The following is a 20,657-nucleotide window of genomic DNA, read 5'->3' as shown; positions in this document are numbered from 1 at the left end:
AAGTGAGTTCCAATTTAGGAACGAGTCCAAGGTTTTCAGCATCGTGAACAACAGTATTTCTAATTACCGATATTGCTTCTCCTTCTTTTTCACCAAGATATACTTCCTGTATTTTTTCGAGTTGTTCCAACTCATTTTTTTTGAATATTTGAAAGCAGGGTTCAAAATGGAGATTCCCCTTGTAGGATTTTTTGGACCAAGCAAATCTCCCAATTATTGTTTGATTTTTTGAGAATTCAATATAACTAGGACTAGTGTCTTTTCTTGAGTACATTTTTCAAAAGGAGAACAGACTGTTCAGATGGAGAGAAATCAGAGAAAAGATTTTGAGATTAAATGAAAACGGAAGTAAACAATATGATTCATTCAGTTAACCATAAAAGGAATAGGAACTATAAATGGAAACTTTGTGTAAAATTTCCAAATATGGAACTGTGTAGTTGTTATTGTTCCTATATAAACCCACAATTCTCAGCAAAATCATCTTCCAGATGGCCGCAGCTCTGTGTCAATTTTTTCCCGGTTTTTACTCAGATTACAAGGAAAAATCGCTAGTTATTTGAATTCCAGTGATTTTTACAAAAAACATATGGTAACCCATAATTTTTGTGTCTGTACCCACAATTATCACTTTTTTTTGAAAAATTGTAGGTTCCACCAACTTCTGAATGGCTCGTCTTTTGATCAAGATTTATAACGATTGAGTAATTGCATTTCCGATATCAAATTATCGATTGCCTTTACACTCTGTAAAAATACAGATTTTACTCTAATGTTATTTCATCAACTGGTGAAGTTTTCAATCAACTTGACTGCGCTGCTGATCACATATTGAAATGGAAAGGAGCAAAAAAACTGCCAAGTGTTGCAAAGAAAAGACTGTTAAGCAAAAATTAAACGTCATTATTTATCTTCTAACTAGAAACTAGCTTCCACACAAACTATTGGTTCAGCTTTTCTGGAAAAAATTCGTTAAACCCAAAACTCAAAATATGAACAGGATTTGTTAAAATTATTTGACTGCTTCATTGATGGTTATGGATTTGTAAATAGTGATCATGTCAATTTTTTAATGAAAAATTAAAAAAACTTTTGATAATCAATCTATTTTCTCTCATATGCTTACGAATTTACCAAAATTATGAAAAAAGAAAAAAAAACTCACCGTTACTAAAAATTTTGCAAAAAACTTTTCAAACTTGTAAACAGCAAGAGTGTTTCAATTTTTTTGACAAGATGCGAAAAATGTTTTAATTTTTTCGACAAAATGCGAAAAGTGTTTCTCTTTTTCTACCAAAGGCAAAAAGTGTTTCAGTTTTTTTTGACAAGATGCAAAAACCATCAGGGATTTTTTATTTGGGAAAAAAGTTCTAGCGTTTTTCCTAAAAAGTGTGCGAAATTTAATCAAGTTTTTTATCATGTGTCCGAGTTTTGAGCGCTAAATTAAGTTGTATTCTAATTGTTTTTCGTTGATAGACCCTGAGCCTCTTTTCTATTCTCATAACTAAAATGAAATTGAAGAAAGTATTTATTTACAAAAAACAAAGTTAAAACCAAACAAAAATTATTTACAAAAACATTTAATCAAAAAGCTTTCGAGCAGCAGAAGAGTTCTGGATGTTCTCTATAGAACGCAGAGATGGACGCACTTCCATTGCTGGTGGTTGTTGTGGAGCTGGAGGTGTCATTGTTTCTCAAAAACCCCCTCTTCATCTATTGTGATTAGGCTTTCGGCTGACGCCATCTTCTCCCAAGGAAACAGGAAGTCGTCGACATGTTGAGCCACAAATCTTGAGTCAGGAGTCTCGGAGTAGTTCTTTTCCACTTGCTCAGTCACTTCCTCCATCATTTGCATTGTTAAAAGTTGGTTTTCTGTGATGGGAACTTGAATCATACGATGCTCGTTGAAATCCCTTTGCATCACTTCCACCATGTGCCAGACTTGGATTGGGATGTCAGTTCGTGCCAGAAAAACTCCAGAGACTGTTTCTCGCACTTGAATTTGTAATAGATCAGGCGATAAAGAGTACATGAGGTTGCTGTTTTGCACTGAGAAGATCATTTTGAGCAATAAGTTGATTAAAAGATGCAGAGTAAAAACAAGAAAGAGCTGAGAGAGGTGGTAGCGACGGTATATAAGTTGAAAAAAAATCCGTTGAGAGAGGAGGTAGTTGACGGTAGTTTAGTTGAAAATAAAATGATTTTGGTTAGGAGTGAGGGGAAACTTCAATTCGATTGTGTGGATTTAACCATTCAGAATTGTTTTTCCTTATTTGGTTTGTTGTCGTTTTCAATCAGATTGCAGCTTTCTTTTTTGGAATTCTCGTATAAAAGTAGTTTTTACAACAGGATAAAAGGGAGTTTTTATAAACATGGGTATCGGGTAAGGAAAAAAAGAGTCTTTGATATCTTATCGTACGACTTTCTGATTAATTTCTAAAACCAATAAAAAAAATTCCTTGTGAGGTGTAATTCAGCCGTAAGTTTAAAGCTTTGATACTCAATACTTGGCTCAAAAGTAAACTCTTTGATTGAGTAACTTTCTCTAAAGAAACCTTTACTTAGTCATATAACTCTAATTTTTTACAATAAAAACGTCCAAAAAACTATGAAACAAGTAAGAGTCAACATCTATTTCATCAATAAGAATGAATTTAGTTCTGATTGGTTGACTTACAACTAACAGTGTTACTAAAAGTATACTCAATTCTGGTTGGTTGATTTTCCCTAAGCAACAGTAAATAAAACTCATTTCATTCTGATTTTTTTTTACATTAAAAGCAATTGCTCACTTTTTCGTATAAGTACTTGAAATTATTTTCAATAACTTTGATTAATTCAATGTAAGTGTAAAAATCTAATAGTTTTTTGGTATTTTTTAAATCTCCCAAATTTGTAGGTGCCATGTACTTTTAACTAATATTGCTACAATCTACAACGCCCACTTTTTTTCAAATGCCTGCACTCAACCGAAATGAAAAAGTGAAATGCGAGGACTGTGGTAAAGAGTACAGGAGGTCCGATGCGGCTCGACATCGCAAGAGTTGGGTGCGAGGAGTTATTTCTTGTACAGAATGTAATTACTGTACTTATAACCAGCAAGAAATGAATTTCCATACAAGCAGACAAGCAGAAAGCACGTAAAATCAAACCCGAAGTCAAGAAAGTGTGTATCGTGTGAGAAAAAATTTCCGAGCCAATATTCACTACAACAACATCGCAAAAAAGACCACGGGTGGAAAGCGAGGAAAACTAGTGATTCTGTTGCTAAATAAAGTCTTGGAAAACGAGGAGGAGGATAGTGATCAGCTACGAAATGAATTGAATGCCTGTCAACACTTCTTGACATATACCGAGATGAAAAATGGACGCCACAAGGTATTCAATTTTCAACTTTCAAAACTAGACCATAATCTGGTTAATGAAAAATTGGATCAATTCTTTGGAAATCTTGATTGCGCAGCAAAAATCAACATTGCCTTGGGATTTGTGTTACGTAATATAGAAACCGGTGAATATCTTTATTTCTACGCTCATGGAAACAACACACTCTTTGGTAAACCTATGCTGCTTTGTACTTCAGCAGACTTTACGACTATACAGAACAAAACCAATCAGCAAAATATAATTGAATTTTGTGCACAAGAGAGACAAAATACAAAATGGCGATTCAAGCTGATCACTAATTTGACGATTTTTGCCACCTTACTGAAAAACCTACCCGTGGGATGTCCAGATTCAGTGATTCTCAAACCACTTCTGAGGAACAATCATGTTAACTGTTTGGTTTCGAATCAAAACACAAAACAACCATACAATGACAAATTGTGTTTGTTTCGAGCGCTTGCAGTCCATCCAAATGGAACAACTAATCTTGAAACATCCACCTCCAAGATCTTTAATGATTTTCTGGAAAAATCAGGTTGTGATCCAGGACAATTTCGTGGAGTTTCGACAGATAATCTACCAACAGTTGAAGATGTAGTAGAGAAAAACAACTTGATCTACAATATGGAGATTGAAGACGGAGATTTTGTGGGAGAATTAGCTCGGTGAAGTATCAATAATTACGAGAATACAGTGAAACTTCTACGATAAAACAACCACATTAGTCAAGTGAATAACATCGACAACTTCTTCAAATGCTTCCGATGCCCAACTTGCGATGCGTTTTTCCACAAAGCTGACCACTTTAACGGCCATCTTGTCTGTTGCTAGGACTGAATCAAAAACATTTACCCCAAAAATGTTTATACTCTACAATAGATTTTGTTTGAGAATCTTGATGGGTTCAAAATTGAGTATACAAAACAACAAACCTTTTTCAGAAATGTCGCTATTTTTGACTTTGAATCAATTTGCGTGCATCCTAAGAACTAAAACCGACAGAAACAATTACTTGGATCAGGAAGCGTGAACCCATAACAGTATCAATTTTATCCAATTAATTTGACAAACCCCTATTTTTGTGTAAAAAAGATCCACAATCCCTCATTATTGACTTTGTCGCAAACTTGGAGTTGTTGGCGGAAAAAATAAAACCGAAATGCGATCAAAGCTTTTGGAAATGAATAATGACATCAAAAAATTTCCTCAAACAATTTTCAGCATACTTGATGAAGGAGTCAGTTTCAGTAAAAGTGAAGCAAGAGAGTACGAGGACGAATGTATCGAGGATGAGGAAGAAACATACGCATCCACTCACTTTCTCAGGATTCAAAATAAATCAATTAATTGATTGGTGCAACATCTAGAGAGACTACAATACTCTGGCAGTATTTGGATTCAACAGTGGTCGGTATAAACCTCATCAAATCATACATCATTCCCCACCTTATCAACGAAAAAGAAATTGAACCTTCAGTTATCAAGAAAGCAAACGACTTTGTTTTCTTCAAATTTGGAGATGTTCAGCTTCTGGACATTCTGAAGTAATTGGGAAGAGCTACTACTTTAGACTCTCTTCTAAAAGCTTACAAAGCCAGTGAGATGAAAAGATAATTTCCATACGAGTGGTTTGATACTCTCAACAAGCTTGATGAACAACAACTATCCACGTATGATGAATTCTACACCAAACTGAAGAATAGCAACCCTCTCGATAAAAGGTATGACGATTTTCATAAGCTTCTCAATCATGAATTAACTGAAGAGCCAGCCTGGAAAAAATTCGGTCTCAAAACGAAACCGCCTACAGGATTGGAAAACTACCATTACTTGAAATCTGTTTGGGAACAGTAAAAGATGACAACATTTTACGATTTTCTACAATGGTATAACAACAAAGATGTTGTTCCTACCCTTGGTGCTATGCAGAAAATGATTGAATTTTATCATGACAAAGGAATAGACATGTTAAAGCTCGGCTGCCGAATTTAGCGAGTACTTTTAACTAATATTGCTACAATCTACAACGCCCACTTTTTTTCAAATGCCTGCACTCAACCGAAATGAAAAAGTGAAATGCGAGGACTGTGGTAAAGAGTACAGGAGGTCCGATGCGGCTCGACATCGCAAGAGTTGGGTGCGAGGAGTTATTTCTTGTACATAATGTAATTACTGTAATTACAACCAGCAAGAAATGAATTTCCATACAAGCAGACAAGCAGAAAGCACGTAAAATCAAACCCGAAGTCAAGAAAGTGTGTATCGTGTGAGAAAAAATTTCCGAGCCAATATTCACTACAACAACATCGCAAAAAAGACCACGGGTGGAAAGCGAGGAAAACTAGTGATTCTGTTGCTGAATAAAGTCTTGGAAAACGAGGAGGAGGATAGTGATCAGCTACGAAATGAATTGAATGCCTGTCAACACTTCTTGACATATACCGAGATGAAAAATGGACGCCACAAGGTATTCAATTTTCAACTTTCAAAACTAGACCATAATCTGGTTAATGAAAAATTGGATCAATTCTTTGAAAATCTTGATTGCGCAGCAAAAATCAACATTGCCTTGGGATTTGTGTTACGTAATATAGAAACCGGTGAATATCTTTATTTCTTTATTCATACATCATTCCCCACCTTATCAACGAAAAAGAAATTGAACCTTCAGTTATCAAGAAAGCAAACGACTTTGTTTTCTTCAAACTTGGAGATGTTCAGCTTCTGGACATTCTGAAGTAATTGGGAAGAGCTACTACTTTAGACTCTCTTCTAAAAGCTTACAAAGCCAGTGAGATGAAAAGATAATTTCCATACGAGTGGTTTGATACTCTCAACAAGCTTGATGAACAACAACTATCCACGTATGATGAATTCTACATCAAACTGAAGAATAGCAACCCTCTCGATAAAAGGTATGACGATTTTCATAAGCTTCTCAATACTGAATTAACTGAAGAGCCAACCTGGAAAAAATTCGGCCTCAAAACGAAACCGCCTACAGGATTGGAAAACTACCATTACTTGAAATCTGTTTGGGAACAGTAAAAGATGACAACATTTTACGATTTTCTACAATGGTATAACAACAAAGATGTTGTTCCTACCCTTGGTGCTATGCAGAAAATGATTGAATTTTATCATGACAAAGGAATGGACATGTTAAAGCTCGGCTGCCGAATTTAGCGAATACCTGTCTACACAAGTCCACCGACTATAAGTTTGACCCCTTCTTTTCGAGTGATATTGACTTGCTTGAAAAAATCCGGGAAGATATGACCGGTGGTCCCTCATTTCTTTTCACAAGGAAAGCAGTAGCGAACAAAATGTTTTTTCGAAAATCAAACAACTTGTGTAAATCAATCATTGGTATTGATGCTAGTCAACTCTATCCTTATTCTATGTGTCAGGATATGCTCACAGGTTTGTGTACGAGATGGGACTACGATCAAGAAACACAAAAGTTCAAGGCAAGGCAGAATCGAGTTTGAACGACTGAAAATATGGTCAAGTCATACTTTCAAGCAACCAGAACTTAAGGCAAAATTGAGGGTTACTACACAACAGGAACACAGAAAAAAAATGATTGCTTTATTGTTGATGATTTTTGCAACCATTGTAAGACTGTCTTTGAAGCAATGGGTTGTTATTTCCAATTTTGCCCCTGTCAAGAAGCTAGACCGATCCTAACTGATGCTGATATCAAAAGAGGAACCAAGAAAAGTGAAATGAAAGAGCTTCGAAAAGATTACATTCGAGAAAAAGGATACTCTACAGAAGAATTGTGAGAGTGTAGTTGGTGGGATCAATTTACAAACAATGTAGACCTAAAAAATTACGTTAGAACTCACTGTACCTTCAAAAAACCTCTTTCTACCAACCCACTAGTGCAAAACCTTAGAAATGAAACCATGTTCGGCTACGTGCAATGCGGTCTGAGTGGTCCAGATGAGTTTAAATCGAATTTTTCCAATTTTCCATCTATTTTCAAAATTATTGAGGTTCCTGAAACGATATTGGGGAATATATGAAGACATATGCGAACGAAAACGGTTCGTTGAAACAACCTCAACGAATGTTGATATCGGGCTTTAAGTTAACCAACGGAACACTTATCACACCACTTTTCAACTTTTACTTGGATCTTGGACTACAGTTTACAAAAATTCATCGATTTGTACAATACACTACAATACACACCACGTAAAGTATTCAACAGTTTTCTTCAGTCTGTTGTTAATGCTAGGCGAGCCGGCGAGGAAAATCCATTATTTGGCGTAGCATCCGAAACAATCAAATTTCTAGGAAGTAGTCCTACGGCTGTCAAATAATGGCCAGATCAAAACATACAACGACAAATTATCTTGAGACAAAACAAACCCACAAAGTTAGCAATAACCAATTTTTCAGGAGACTGATTATTGTAGCTAAAGACTTGTATGAAGTGGAACTTGTTAAATCTACTATAGAGCATCGTGAACCAGTTATAGTAGGATTCTTTATACTACAGAATGCCAAATTGAAAATGTTGGAGCTGTATTATAACTTTTCGAAAAATTTTGCGATGTCAATAAATTCGAAGAATTCGAATTGGATACAGATTCCCTCTATTTGGCTTTGACTGAATAAAATTTAGATGGTTGTATCCTTCCCAGCAAGCGAGCAGAATGTACTGAAAAGCGAAGCAAGGACTGTTTAGACGACTTTAGAGCATATGCGAAAAACAATTTTTTCCCCCGTACTTGCTGTTCTAAACATAAGAAACATGACAACAGTGAACTATTTTTGTTCAAGGAGGAGTTCAGATGCAACGAAATGTTATGCCTATGTAATACAGCCTATTGCTGTTACGATAATAAAAGTCAAAAGTATAAGTTTAGCAGTAGGGGTCTGAACAAACGCGCATTGGAAGACTCTGGAGATGGCCCGATGGCGACGTATCGACAAGTACTGGATGGGGCAGTGAACTTGAAGTCAACGAATAGAGGATTTAACACGATCAACCATGTAGTCGCAACTTATGAACAAACTTAAAAAGGACTGAGCTAATTTTACCCTTAACGGGAAAATGAGAATGATGGATTACATGACAAACCTCTAAATTTGTAAGAGATTATGTAGTAAAATGGATACAATGCTGTGAATTATTACATTTTCTCTGTAGTAAACTTTTTTTGGAAAGCTCTTTTCAAACGCTACATTTGGGTTATTAGTATATTGATTTTTGATTAAGAAAACATTTAGAATCTGGAACATTGGCAAAATTAAGCGCCAAAAAATTCGGGCTCCAAAATTTTTTTAAAACTTACCATCTGAAACTATGAAACCTATGACCAATCTTTATACACTGGAATATCTATTTGCACGTAATGCACCAATAATAATTAACAGTTAGGTAACGCGCGCCAAAATTTTTGCAAAACCAGACATTTTTACACAAAATACCGTTTTTCTTACCATTCTCTTACCATCACTCAAACCAAGAAACCTTACCAATTCTTTTCCCACCTTATTACATGGGGAAATCTATAGCCTATGTTAATATAAAAGGTGCTGACCGGATACTCTATAGCCTATGTTAATAAATGGGGGTCAGCACCCCCTCCCCTTCGGCTGAACTGCCACGACATATACTGCTTAGCAAGCTTTTAAAGCTATGTAGTTTTGAATTAGTACAGGTTATTTCATAGATTAAATCAGTTTGCAAAAAATTTCAAATTTTCGAAGCAAGCTAATCAAAATATGAAACTTTGAATTTTTGCAAGTAATTTCAGAAAGCAAATCAATTTGCGAATTTGCTTTCTTTTCAAGCTTTTAAGGCTTTGAAATTTTGAAATATTACAAGTTCTTTCGAAGACTAAATCGGTTCGTGAAAATATTAAAGTTTTTCTGAGCAAGCTATTAGAGCTATGCATTTTTGAATTGTTGCAAGTTATTTCATAAACCGAATCAGTTCGCCAAAAGTTTAAAGTTTTTCTATGCACGCTTTTAAAGCTATGAAGTTTGGAATTAATACAAATTAATTCATAGTTTAAATCAGTTAGCAAAAAGCAAGATATTTAAGCTATGGAATTTTGAATTATTGTGAGTCATTTTATGGACTTAATTGGTTCGTGAAACGCTTAAACGTTCTCCAAACAAACTTTGAAAGCTATGGATTTTTAAATTATCCAAAGTTATTTCATAATTTGAATTAATTGGCAAAAAATTATAAGTTTTTCTAAGCAGCTATTAGAGCTATGCAACTTTGATATGATTCAAAATACTTCATAAACCAAATCAGATTGCAAAAAGCGTTAGGTTTGTTGACGCAAACTAATCAAGGTATAAAACTTTGGATTGTTGCAACTAATTTCAATAAACAAACAAATTCAAGAAATTTTTTTCTTAGCAAGCTTTCAAAGCTATGAAGTTTTGATTTAGTACAAGTTAATTTTATAGATTAAATCACTTCCTAGAAAGCTTGAAGTGTTTCGAAGCATGTTATTCAAGTTATGAAATTTTGAAATAATGCAGTAATTTCAAAAAACGAATCAGCTCACAAAATTTCTTTCTTTGCAATCTTTTAAAGCTGTGTAGTTTTGAAATAGTACAGGTAATTTCATAAATTAAATCAGTTCGCAAAAAGTTTCAAGTTTTTTGAAGCAAGCTATTCAAGCTATGAAACTTTGAATTTTCCAAGCAATTTCAGAAATTAAATCAGCTCGCAAAATTGTTTTCTTAGCCAGCTTTTAAAGCTATGAAGTTTTAAAATTTTGCAAGTTCTTTCGAAGACTAAATCGTTTTGTGAAAAGCTTAAAATTTTTCTAAGCAAGCTTTTGAAGCTATGAAGTTTTGAATTAATACAGAAGTTTTGAATTAATACTATTTAGGCTATGAAATTTTAAACATTGCAAGTCATTTTGTGGACTTAATTGTTTCGTGAAACGCTGAAAAATTTCTAAACAAGCTTTTAAGGCTATGGAAATTTAAATTATCTAAAATTATTTCATAATTTGAACCAGTTCGCAAAAATTATAAGTTTTTTAAGCAAATATTAGAGCTCTGCAACTTTGATATGATTCAAATTACTTCATAAACCGAATCAGTTGGCAAAAAGCGTTAAGTTTTTTGACGCAAACGAATCAAGGTAAGAAATTTTGGAATTTTGCAAGTAATTTCAAGAAACGAACAAATTCAAGAATTTTTTTAAGCAAGCTTTCAAAACTATGAAGTTTTGATTTAGTACAAGTTATTTTTAAAGAATAAATCACTTTTTAAAAAGCTTCAAGTGTTTCGAAGCATGTTATTCAAGTTATGCAATTTTGAAGTAATGCAGGTAATTTCAAAAAATGAATCAGTTCGCAAAATTTCTTTCTTAGCAAGCTGCTATAGCTATGAAACGTTGAAACATTGCAAGTTATTTTGTAGACTAAATTGGTTCGGGAAAAGTTTTTCTAAGCAAGTTATTAGAGCTATGCAACTTTGAAAAATTTCAAGTTAATCCAAAAACCGAATCAGATCGCGAAAACCGTTAGTGTCTAGAGGTAAAACTGAAAACCGTTTTTGAGCTGCGCCATCAATTATGGTTTGGATTAGAGCTGTGCGTCTATGTATCCACTTTTGATGAAGTGGCGTATTTACTGGTTCAGATCCTATATTTAAAATAAGGTTAGCTGTGACTGCGTTTAAATAATCTTCTACTGAATATTAAGGATCTGTTCCTGTCAATACCATTAGTGGTTTATTAGAGGATATATAAGATCCACCAAAGAGGTATGGATTCTTAGTCATTTGGAGTGATTCTGCGGCATTTGGTATTCTGAGAAAAGTTTGTAAGGTTTGTTTTTGTAATTCCACGTTGTTATAAATAATATAGTAATCGAATTCCGTTTTGTATTTGCGTTGGTTGATAACTTTGTGTTTTTATAGGATTTTGTGATTGGAAATTATTATCATATGATGCTGAGTTTTGTTTTGGAGGAAAAAATTGTCTTGTTTGTCGTGTGTATTCATTTCGTGTATATGGTTCAAAAAGATCTGGTTAATAAATAGGATCTGGTTGATCAACATTCCAGTTATTATGTTGTTGATTTGTGTTAAATCGTTGTTTGTTTTGGCTTAAATAGTCTTCATCTTCTGATTAATATGGTTGATTTCTTGTAAGATGTTTATTAGTTAAACTTTTATTTTGTTGAAAGAATGGGAAGTTTTCGCTACGATCCACTGTAGCTCGTGGTCGATCATTGAAAAAACTTGAGTTAGGGGCTTGTTATGGTACTTGTTGATTGTAGTTTTGTGCTTTTGATTGGTTTTGACTGTTCATATAGGGGGGTTTTGTTATTTTATTTTTTGCAAAAAAATGTAGTTATGATCTGAAAATTGTTCATATTAGACGTTTTTTGTTTATTTATTTGTCATGATGTCGTTGCTGACTTAAATGTTTGATAATTCATTTGTGAGTATTTTAAAGTTACAGAAGGTTTTACTGTGGATCGTATAGTTGTTTGTGGAAATGCGGTATTTTTGTTTTGTGGAGTTGTAAGTGTAGGATGAATGTGGGAAAAGCTTTGTCGTGTTGTTGTTGGCATTGTTTCGACTATTTGTTCATTAATGAAATGTGGTGGACTTTGAATATCTTGTTGTGTAAGATTTCTTGTTAAGTTTACATTTTCTTGTGTCTTATTGAATGTGGAGCTTAAACTATTTTTTCCTGCTCTGTCAGTAAATATGCATTATAGTTTAAGGTTGTTGCATCTATAGTAAGTGGAGTTATTCTAACATAGTTTTTATCAACAGAGATAATAGTGATTGCTGTACTTGATTTATCAGTTGTTATATTAATTAATGATAGATGAGACCAATCAGGGTCCCAAACATAATCTATTTCATTTGCTAAAACAATTTCATGGTCTGAGCTTTGCGGTCGAAACTATTTTCTTGATTGAGCTTTGAGATCGATGTTATGGACATAATAATCAATTTTAAACCATGCTAGTATTCTTAGTAAATCATGATTCACATTTTGTGAACTTTCATTAAAAATAAGGTTTTCACGGATTGTATATAAAAAAAATGGTGAGAAAAGATAAATTTCTTGTCTTACAATTGAGCGCCGAGATGTTTGAGGCGGTGACTATTTTTGTGTTTTTTTCATATCTAACATAGATAAATAAATTTTGAATTTGCTCTTTGTGAGTTTTGGTGTTGTATGTTTTTATTATAGTCTGTAAAAACTTTTGAGAATTCGTTATCTATATCATCTGCTTTTATTTGATGTGTAGGGCGATTTGATTGTGGTGATAAGATTTCAATTGTGAATATACCGTAATATGATGTAATATGACATGTAACTTTGAGATAGTGATCAACGATTTGTCGTTTTAATCTGAATTTAGGAAATTCTTGTTTACATGGGCTCTTTCCTTTTTCAAATAGATTTACAATTGAGTTGTGACAAAATGTACTTGTGCTCGGGCGGGATAACTTTGTGATTGTATAAAAAATGGAAGTATCGAGTTATCGTCGAAGTTTTTGTTGTATTTATCATTTATTATTTAATTTATAAAAGTTTTCAACATAATTTACTGCAGATTTGGAAAGGAACGACTTGTGCATCTTTTTATCAGTCATTGTTCTGCATATAATAAGCTATAAAGCAACAAATAGATTTTTGATGAGGTAATTTTCAAATAGTTTTCATGTTTATATATGAAAAGCCAAATTTTTTGCATAAAGTATTTTGATTACTAATACTTCTTTCAGTTTTCGTCGTACTATCATGTAGAAGATCGGTCCGTCGTTTGATCTGTGTTCACGCCTTGATTTCCGTCTTCTTGCAAGATCTGGTATTTCTTGTATTGTTTCCAAATTTGGCGTAGATTCCTTGAGACGTAGAGACATATCGATTAAATTGTCTATTCCATCTATCATTTTGCAATTTTGCAATTGTCTATTTCTAATTCCAATTATCTAAATCTAGGTTATTTAAAGTCTTTTTCGAGACTTTTGGTCGCACCAGTTGAGTTTTTTACAAAGTACTGTATTCATAGAGTAATTCCAGATAAGGTACACCGTATGTTCGTCACGTTATCTTATTTTCGGCCGGATAGATTCGTGCAACTTCTTATTCTAACAACAATCTTAGCCTTACTCTTATATCTCCTAGTCTCAATAGATCTTGTGTACACCGGCATTTACGAGTATTGATATATATATATAAATGGAATTTGCTCTTAGTGAGTTTTGGTGTTGTATGTTTTTATTATAGTCTGAAAAAAATTTTGAGAATTCTTTATCTATATCATCTGTTTTTATTTGATGTGTAGGGTGATTTGATTGGGGTGATAAGATTTCAATTGTGAATATACCGTAATATGTTGTAATATGACATGGAACTTTGAGATAGTTATCGACGATTTGTCGTTTTAATCTGAATTTAGGAAATTCTTGTTTGCATGGGCTCTTTCCTTTTTCAAATAAATTTACAATTGAGTTGTGACAAAATGTACTTGTGCTCGGGCGGGATATTTTTGTGATTGTATGAAAAATGGAAGCATCGAGTTATCGTCGAAATTTGTGTTGTTTTTATCATTTATTGTATTGTAGAACTGTTAATTTGTAATTTTCAATTTGTCTTATTGATTGATTCCAATTATGTAGGCGTATTGGTTTGTTATTGTTTGATTTCTTTATTCTGCGTTTTCTTTTAATTGATGATGGTGTTGTAGCTTCTGATTCAGAAAAATGTTTTTTGTTTTTCTATCGGGTCATTCTTATTTATTGAATCTTTCAAGTCTTGAACTTCCTGTATTGTGTTCGTTTCTAATTCTGTGACTGCGTTTGAGAATCTTCTTTTGATAATTTGCTTTTGTTTTGTTATAATTGTCTCTTTTTCCTTGTTTTCTTTTTGATCTTATATAGCTTATTATTTGTCTGTGCGGTGTGATAACAAGATCGTATTGTTCATGTTTTATTAAACAATTATGTAATTTGATTGTTTGGTTAGTGCCTAGATTATCTCTTGACATAAGATTTAGGATGATGGATGTGATATTTGGGGATTACAGTTTTTAATTTCCTGAACTGTTAGTCCTTACGGTTTTTGTTTGGTTATCTAATTTGGGGCATATATTGTCGAGGTTGAGGGGATGGAGAGAGAGTATATCAATTCGTGAGAATGATTTTTTCTTTCTCGTGAATCAGTTTTAATTTATGAGTTTCCTACTTAATCTTACCTAGGGGTTGTGATTTTTTGTGAATAGTAAATCAATCCACAAGGTTCAGGCATAATTAGAACACAAGTAGATCGTTAAATACAATTTTATGACTTGCTAATTTGTTAAAAGTTTTAGCCTGGGTCATCTAAGACGGAAGGCTCAAGTGAAGGATGAGTAACCGAAGTTGTTCACTGTTTAGTTAAATTAAAATGGTTAGTTTTTTCGAAGCTTCTATTAGTCCTGGGTCGTTTATAAGGGTTGGGTATTGAATCAACGTTTGAGACACTTTTGAAATTTTGGGAAGGGGAGAACAAAATTGTTCTGATTTGATCCAAGGGATCAAATTGTTCTGATTTGATCCAAGAGATCAAATTGTTCAGATTGTTCTGATTTGATGATCAGAAATTAGATAAAACTAATTTAGTTTCATGTGAAAAAAAAAGATCCAGGAAAGCCTCGGTGATCTGTTTATGAAATAAAATTGAATTATGGAAAAACAAGGATACACCTTGATAAGTTTTTATGTGAAAGGTTAGGTTTCAGAAAAATTAAAAGTTTAGATGATATTAGTTTTTTGAATTTGTGCTGTTATGTTTTAGGTAATGAAGCTGAGATGGGAAAATCTTGTGTGTTAATTTGTGAAACCAAAAAGTAACGTTAAAACTAACTAATTTTTGTCTGTTTTATTTAATAAATTATTTATTCAAAAGTTTGATTTACTGCAGATTTTTTGGGGAACGACTTGTGTTCTTCTTATCAGTCATTTTTATTTAAATATTAGGTTTAGCACCAAATGAGTTGTTGATGAATTATTCTTCAGATAATTTTCATTTCAATAATTGAAAATCTAAATTTGCTGCATAAAGTATTCTAAATACAAAACTTGTTCCGGTTTCCGTCGTACTATCTTGTAGTACGTTGATCCGTTTCCTGATCGTTGTTCACGCCTCGATCTTGGCCTTCTTGCAAAACCTGGTATTTCTCGAATTGCTTGGAAAATTGGCGTAAATTTATTGAGACGTAGAGACATTTCTTTTAAATTGTCTATTCCATCTAAAATTTTTTGCAATTTTGCAATTGTCTAATTCTAAGTTTAATTGTCTAATTCTAAGTTAGTTGAGGTTTTGTTCGAGACTTATGGTCGCACCAGATGAGTTATGAACTTTGGTCTATACTCATAGAGTGTTTTCAGTTAAGGTACACCGTCTGTTCGTCACGCTATCTTATTTTCGGCCGGATAGATTGGTGCAACTTTTTAGTCTAATACCATTCTTAAACTTACTGTTATATCTCCTAGTCTCAATAGATCTAGTGTATACTGGTTTACGCGTGTTAGTTCAAGAATGAGAACAACTGTATTCTAAGATTTATTCAAATTGTTCTGGTGCTGAAACTACAAGTAGTTGCATCACTTACAAATAAGCGTCAATGTTAGAGATGGAATATGATTGGTTACTTAGTAATAATTTATAGTGATAGTTTTATCAATATTATAATTGTATTTATATCCAATTATAAATACTAGCTTAGAACTGGTTCCAGCACCACATTTTTTATCTAACTTTTAAATATTTTGAATCATTACAAAACATATAAAGTTTTTTTTTACATTTTTTCTTCCGTGTTATGTATTCGGTGCATTCATGTTCCGATTCCAAGGCAAGAAAAATATGACCGTAAACTAGATTAAGAATGGATTCTCCAACAAACTAGTAAAGGCCATTAGATAAATCACCTAACACTAGCTTTTCTAAAATAAAGCAAGAGCCAAGATCTTTGAGAAGCCAATCTTTTTTTTGCCTTTGACCTTGCATCTCTTTTGTCATTAAAAACGAATTATTATTTTTTTCAATTTCTCAAAACCTAAAATGAAATTAATTACCAGGAGTCGCCTTTGTTGACATTTTCTCATGTTCGCAACGTCATGAAAAACTTGATGAGATCAGAATAAAATATATTAGCCATATAAAGATGACCAAGCTTGCCGACTTCGATATACAGTTTTGCTGAGTTTAACTGAGTTCCGAGCAGCGACTGAGTGGAAAATGACATGGAATTTATTAGATAAGCCTTTATTGCAAATTATTTTTCTCACACATTCGTGGTAGGTTGAGATCACATATTAACATATTTAAAAAATAATATCTCAATTTCTTCATAAAAATTTGACATTTAAGCCATTTTTTGAGCTTTTCTGAACTTAAGTTAAGAACATTTATCCACGAGGGAAAGGACCAATATACGAACTGTACAGCTCATCACGGCGAACCGCTGTTGTGCCCCTGCTTAAGAACTACATGCAATTGTTTTGGTTATTTTCTGGGCTGGGTAATGTTGCCTCACCCTCAAGCAACGAGCACGGATCATGGTGGGCCTCGAACAAGCGGCCTTTCGATTGAGAGGCCGAGACGTTATCACTTCACCACCGCTCTCTTAAAACTATGTTTTAGAAATATAATTTTTGGACAGAATCAAGAGTGAAAAATTAAAAAATTGAGTTGTACGAAATTAATACGACCGGTTAGCTAGCTTTTCTTCCATTTTTTTAAATGAAACTATAAATATATACATTTCTTGAACGCATAATTGTTTTTTTTTATTTGTCAATTTTGATCAAAAACTTTCCATAAGTTATTTTGAGTTTTTAGTATATTCGGAGTTCGTTTTAGCTCAGTTTACGCTCTTAACCGCTCAAAAGAAAATTGTTGATATTTTTTGAGCCAACTGTTTTTTAAAGAACATTCAAATAAACATTTTAAAAAACAATGCAGTGTTTTGGATATTTAAAGTTTATTTGGTTTGCCCTATCGGTTTGATGTTGATTGGACCCCAATACAAGCAAAACTAGGTTTCTCGTACATCAGGGCAAAGCCCTGAATGATCCGACTGCCACTCAATCCATGTCGAAGCTATGGGAAAAGAAAACAATGAAAAACTATACATTTTGGACTAAATCGAAACTCAAGTGTGACAAATTGAGTTGTACGAAGTTAATACGACCAGTTAGCTAGCTTCAGTTCAGTTTTGAACAATTTTGTTGGGCGGGATTGTTCGCCAGGCGTAAATGTTTCGCTTTACGCTTCCAGCATTAGGAATAAAATCTCCAAAGATGATCTAAGTGGCAAAATGATCTAAGTTAAAATATCTTTTGTTATTTGATTTGAACAAAACTTTGAATGTTTCTACTGCCCTCTATTGTTTGAACAAAATCATCTTTTTGCTTCGAATTTCGAAAAAAAAACAGAAAATTTATGCTCGGTGTGTTTTATTATTCAGCCAATTTTGGACGATGGAAATAATAGCTTTCAACAAATTTTTTTGTACCCCACTGATGTTCTGCGGGTTTGAAAATTGCCAAATTGGCCAAGTTATAGACTAGTTTTATTCATAACTCTGAGAGTGTAACGCGAATTATTTTTGCGTGGCGAATTGTCCCGCGCAACAAAATCGTTCCAAATTGAATTGAGGCTGGCTATCCTGTCGTATTAATTTCGCCCTGAACGCTCCAACTGCCTTTTAAGTTCTATTGAGTAGTAAAAACATGAAACAAAATAAATGCACTAAAGTAAAATTCAACTAAAGATTATGCGTTAATAGCGCGAAATATATCGCGCGTTAATTGTCCCAAATTGGCCAAAACCGCGATCTTACACCCCCCATAACTTTGCAAGAAAAAATTACAGGTTAGATATCGTTTCAAATTTAACCTCAGGACAACAATACTTTTCGAAAAATTTTGTCACAGACCCGAGCACAAATATTCCGTTACTTTCGTTGCGGAAGTCGGAACAACAATGATAACTAGTGAAAACTGATTGTGAGTAAAATATATTTTGCTTACATTCTAGTTTCAGACAACAATATTTTTCGGATGGTACAAAAAATGTCGAAAGAAATCGAAATTTGATTGAGTAAAAACAACACACCAAGCATAAATACGCCGCGTTTCTTCAAAAGTCGGGATAAAAATTACGAAAATTCTTTTTTTTTGAAGTTTTGAAAAACCTAATTTCACTCGCTATGTAAACTACAATAATATATAAAACGCAAATAGTGAAGTCGCGTTTCATAAACACAAAAAGAAGTGAATACGTTTCATTGATACAAATAAAAGAAATACGTTTCATTGATACAAAGTGATTCAATTAGTGTTACCCGGATTTTTAAGGTCAGTTTTCAGTTTTGACTGATCCTTCTTTTACGGTTGGAATCCCAAAACTTTAGATGAAAATGTTTTTTTTTATTCCGCAATTATTGGAAAATCCGACATTATGACGACAAAAAACGATCCCCTCCCCTTCTGCAAAATGTAGGGTGATCATTCGGTGCAAAGTTTCAAAACTCACATATGCTTACCCGTTGGGTAAATTCTACACAGGAGTGGCAAATTTTTTCTAGGTAGCATAAGGGAGCAATATTCAACAAGATCCCAAAGTTAAAATGATCTAGCTTGATTGGTCGAATTACATTGACCAAATATAGTTTGAAAAAGGTGTCCATTCATTTTTGATGTGCTGTTCATTGATTTTGAAATTTGGCGAAATAAGTAGTAAGACCCGAAGATTGGAATGATGAAGATAGGCGCTACGCCACGAGTTGAGTTGTAGTGCTTTTTTTGCCACAACAACAACAGCAGCAGCAACAGCACATAGCATTTATCATAACGCCAACTAGGCAGAAAAAGATCGCGGGGCCTCCGAACGAATAAGAGAGCATTTTGAGGTTCCACCAAAAGTATTCCTTGAATGGACAACACATGTTGTAGATAGGACAACAGTAGTCACCATTTGCCTCTTCGACGAATACTCCGACAATCTGATTGGCTACTGTTGGACAATTGTCGTTTGACTGACAGGTGGCCACTGATTGCGAGTCCAGAAGTTCTGAATTATGTCAAATTTAAGTTATCTAATTAGCAATACAAACCATATTAACATCATCCCCCCAATGTGTTTAGAGAGGGAGGGGACGTTAACTTGGTTCAGAGTTCTCAGCCAATAAGAATCGAGGGGGATTATAACTTAGTCCATGAATGCCCATGTAAATTCAATGCGACAGTGAATTTAGTTCCTTTACTGAATTTGAATGCAAACCTGGGTATTGTTAAGAAAATCTCCTTATGAGTACACTTATAACTTTTCAGCAGAATGGTAGAAAAAAATGAGAAGCTGAGATAGTTATTAAAAATTCGATTATTCATAAAAACTTCAACCAAATCTTTCACCAAATATAATTGAATTTAACAATCCAAAATATTCGAAACTTCTTTAAGCCTTCCACAAAGCGCTCAAAAGTTCAAAAATTGCATAACTTTTGCCAGCCGCATCGATTTTGTCTTTTTCCTTTTTCCATCAACTGCAAATTTTCACTGGAAACTTTCTGTTTCACATGTGAGTTATGTACGAGTTACAGTACTCATAGAGTAATTTCAGATAAGGTACACCGTCTGTTCGTCACGCTATCTTATTTTCAGCCGGTTAGATTCGTGCAACTTCTGATTCTAATACCAATCTTAATCTTACTCTGAAATCTCCTATTCTCAATAGATCTAGTGTACACTGGTATTGACGTGTTAGTTCTTGGAGTTTATCCAGAAGGAGAGCAACTGTGGTCTAAGATTTAATCAAAATTTTCTGGTGCTGAAACTACAAGTAATTTCAGCACTTACAAACAAGTGTCAATGTTACTGATGGAAAATGATTGGTTTGGTAGTAATATTTTATAGAGATTATTTTATCAATAATATAAATGGTTTATAAATACTAGTTTAGAACTGGTTCTACCCATCACGAGTTTAGAGAGTTTTTAGTTTTTAATTGTTTGTTGTAGTGAAGGACGGTTGAGGTAGTTTCCTTTTTGAAGTTGAAGTTTCCTCTTTGAGCAGTGACTTCTTGAGGATAAAAGAGATATAGCTCTTTGGGTGGAGAGAAGAAGGTTGATCATTCGTGTTCCAAATATGGGTCTTGTTTGACCGTGGTTCGTCTTGGGTGATTGTGTTAAGACTTCAGATCGATGCAATTATGCGTTGATTTCGTTAATCTTAGAGCGAGACTACGTGCAAGATTAAGTTTG

At 33.6% G+C, this 20,657-nt stretch overlaps 1 protein-coding gene across 2 annotated transcripts in view; it reads right to left on the bottom strand.

Annotated features, from left to right (window-relative positions):
* Nucleotides 1-18,869: 18,869 nt before the first annotated feature.
* Nucleotides 18,870-20,657, bottom strand: part of LOC134845210 (uncharacterized) — a 36,435-nt gene continuing 34,647 nt past the window's right edge. For both annotated transcript variants that reach the window (XR_010162724.1, XM_063862111.1), the window contains exon 3: nt 18,870-19,468. Coding sequence is in view for 1 of the 2 variants with exons in the window: in XM_063862111.1 (XP_063718181.1) it covers nt 19,170-19,468 (299 nt within the window). In the remaining variant the exon portion in view is untranslated. The remainder of the gene's footprint in view (nt 19,469-20,657) is intronic.

This window comes from Symsagittifera roscoffensis, chromosome 4 (assembly GCF_963678635.1).
Source record: "Symsagittifera roscoffensis chromosome 4, txSymRosc1.1, whole genome shotgun sequence".
NCBI lineage: Eukaryota > Metazoa > Xenacoelomorpha > Acoela > Convolutidae > Symsagittifera > Symsagittifera roscoffensis.
This window is presented reverse-complemented; position numbering and strand designations above follow the sequence as displayed.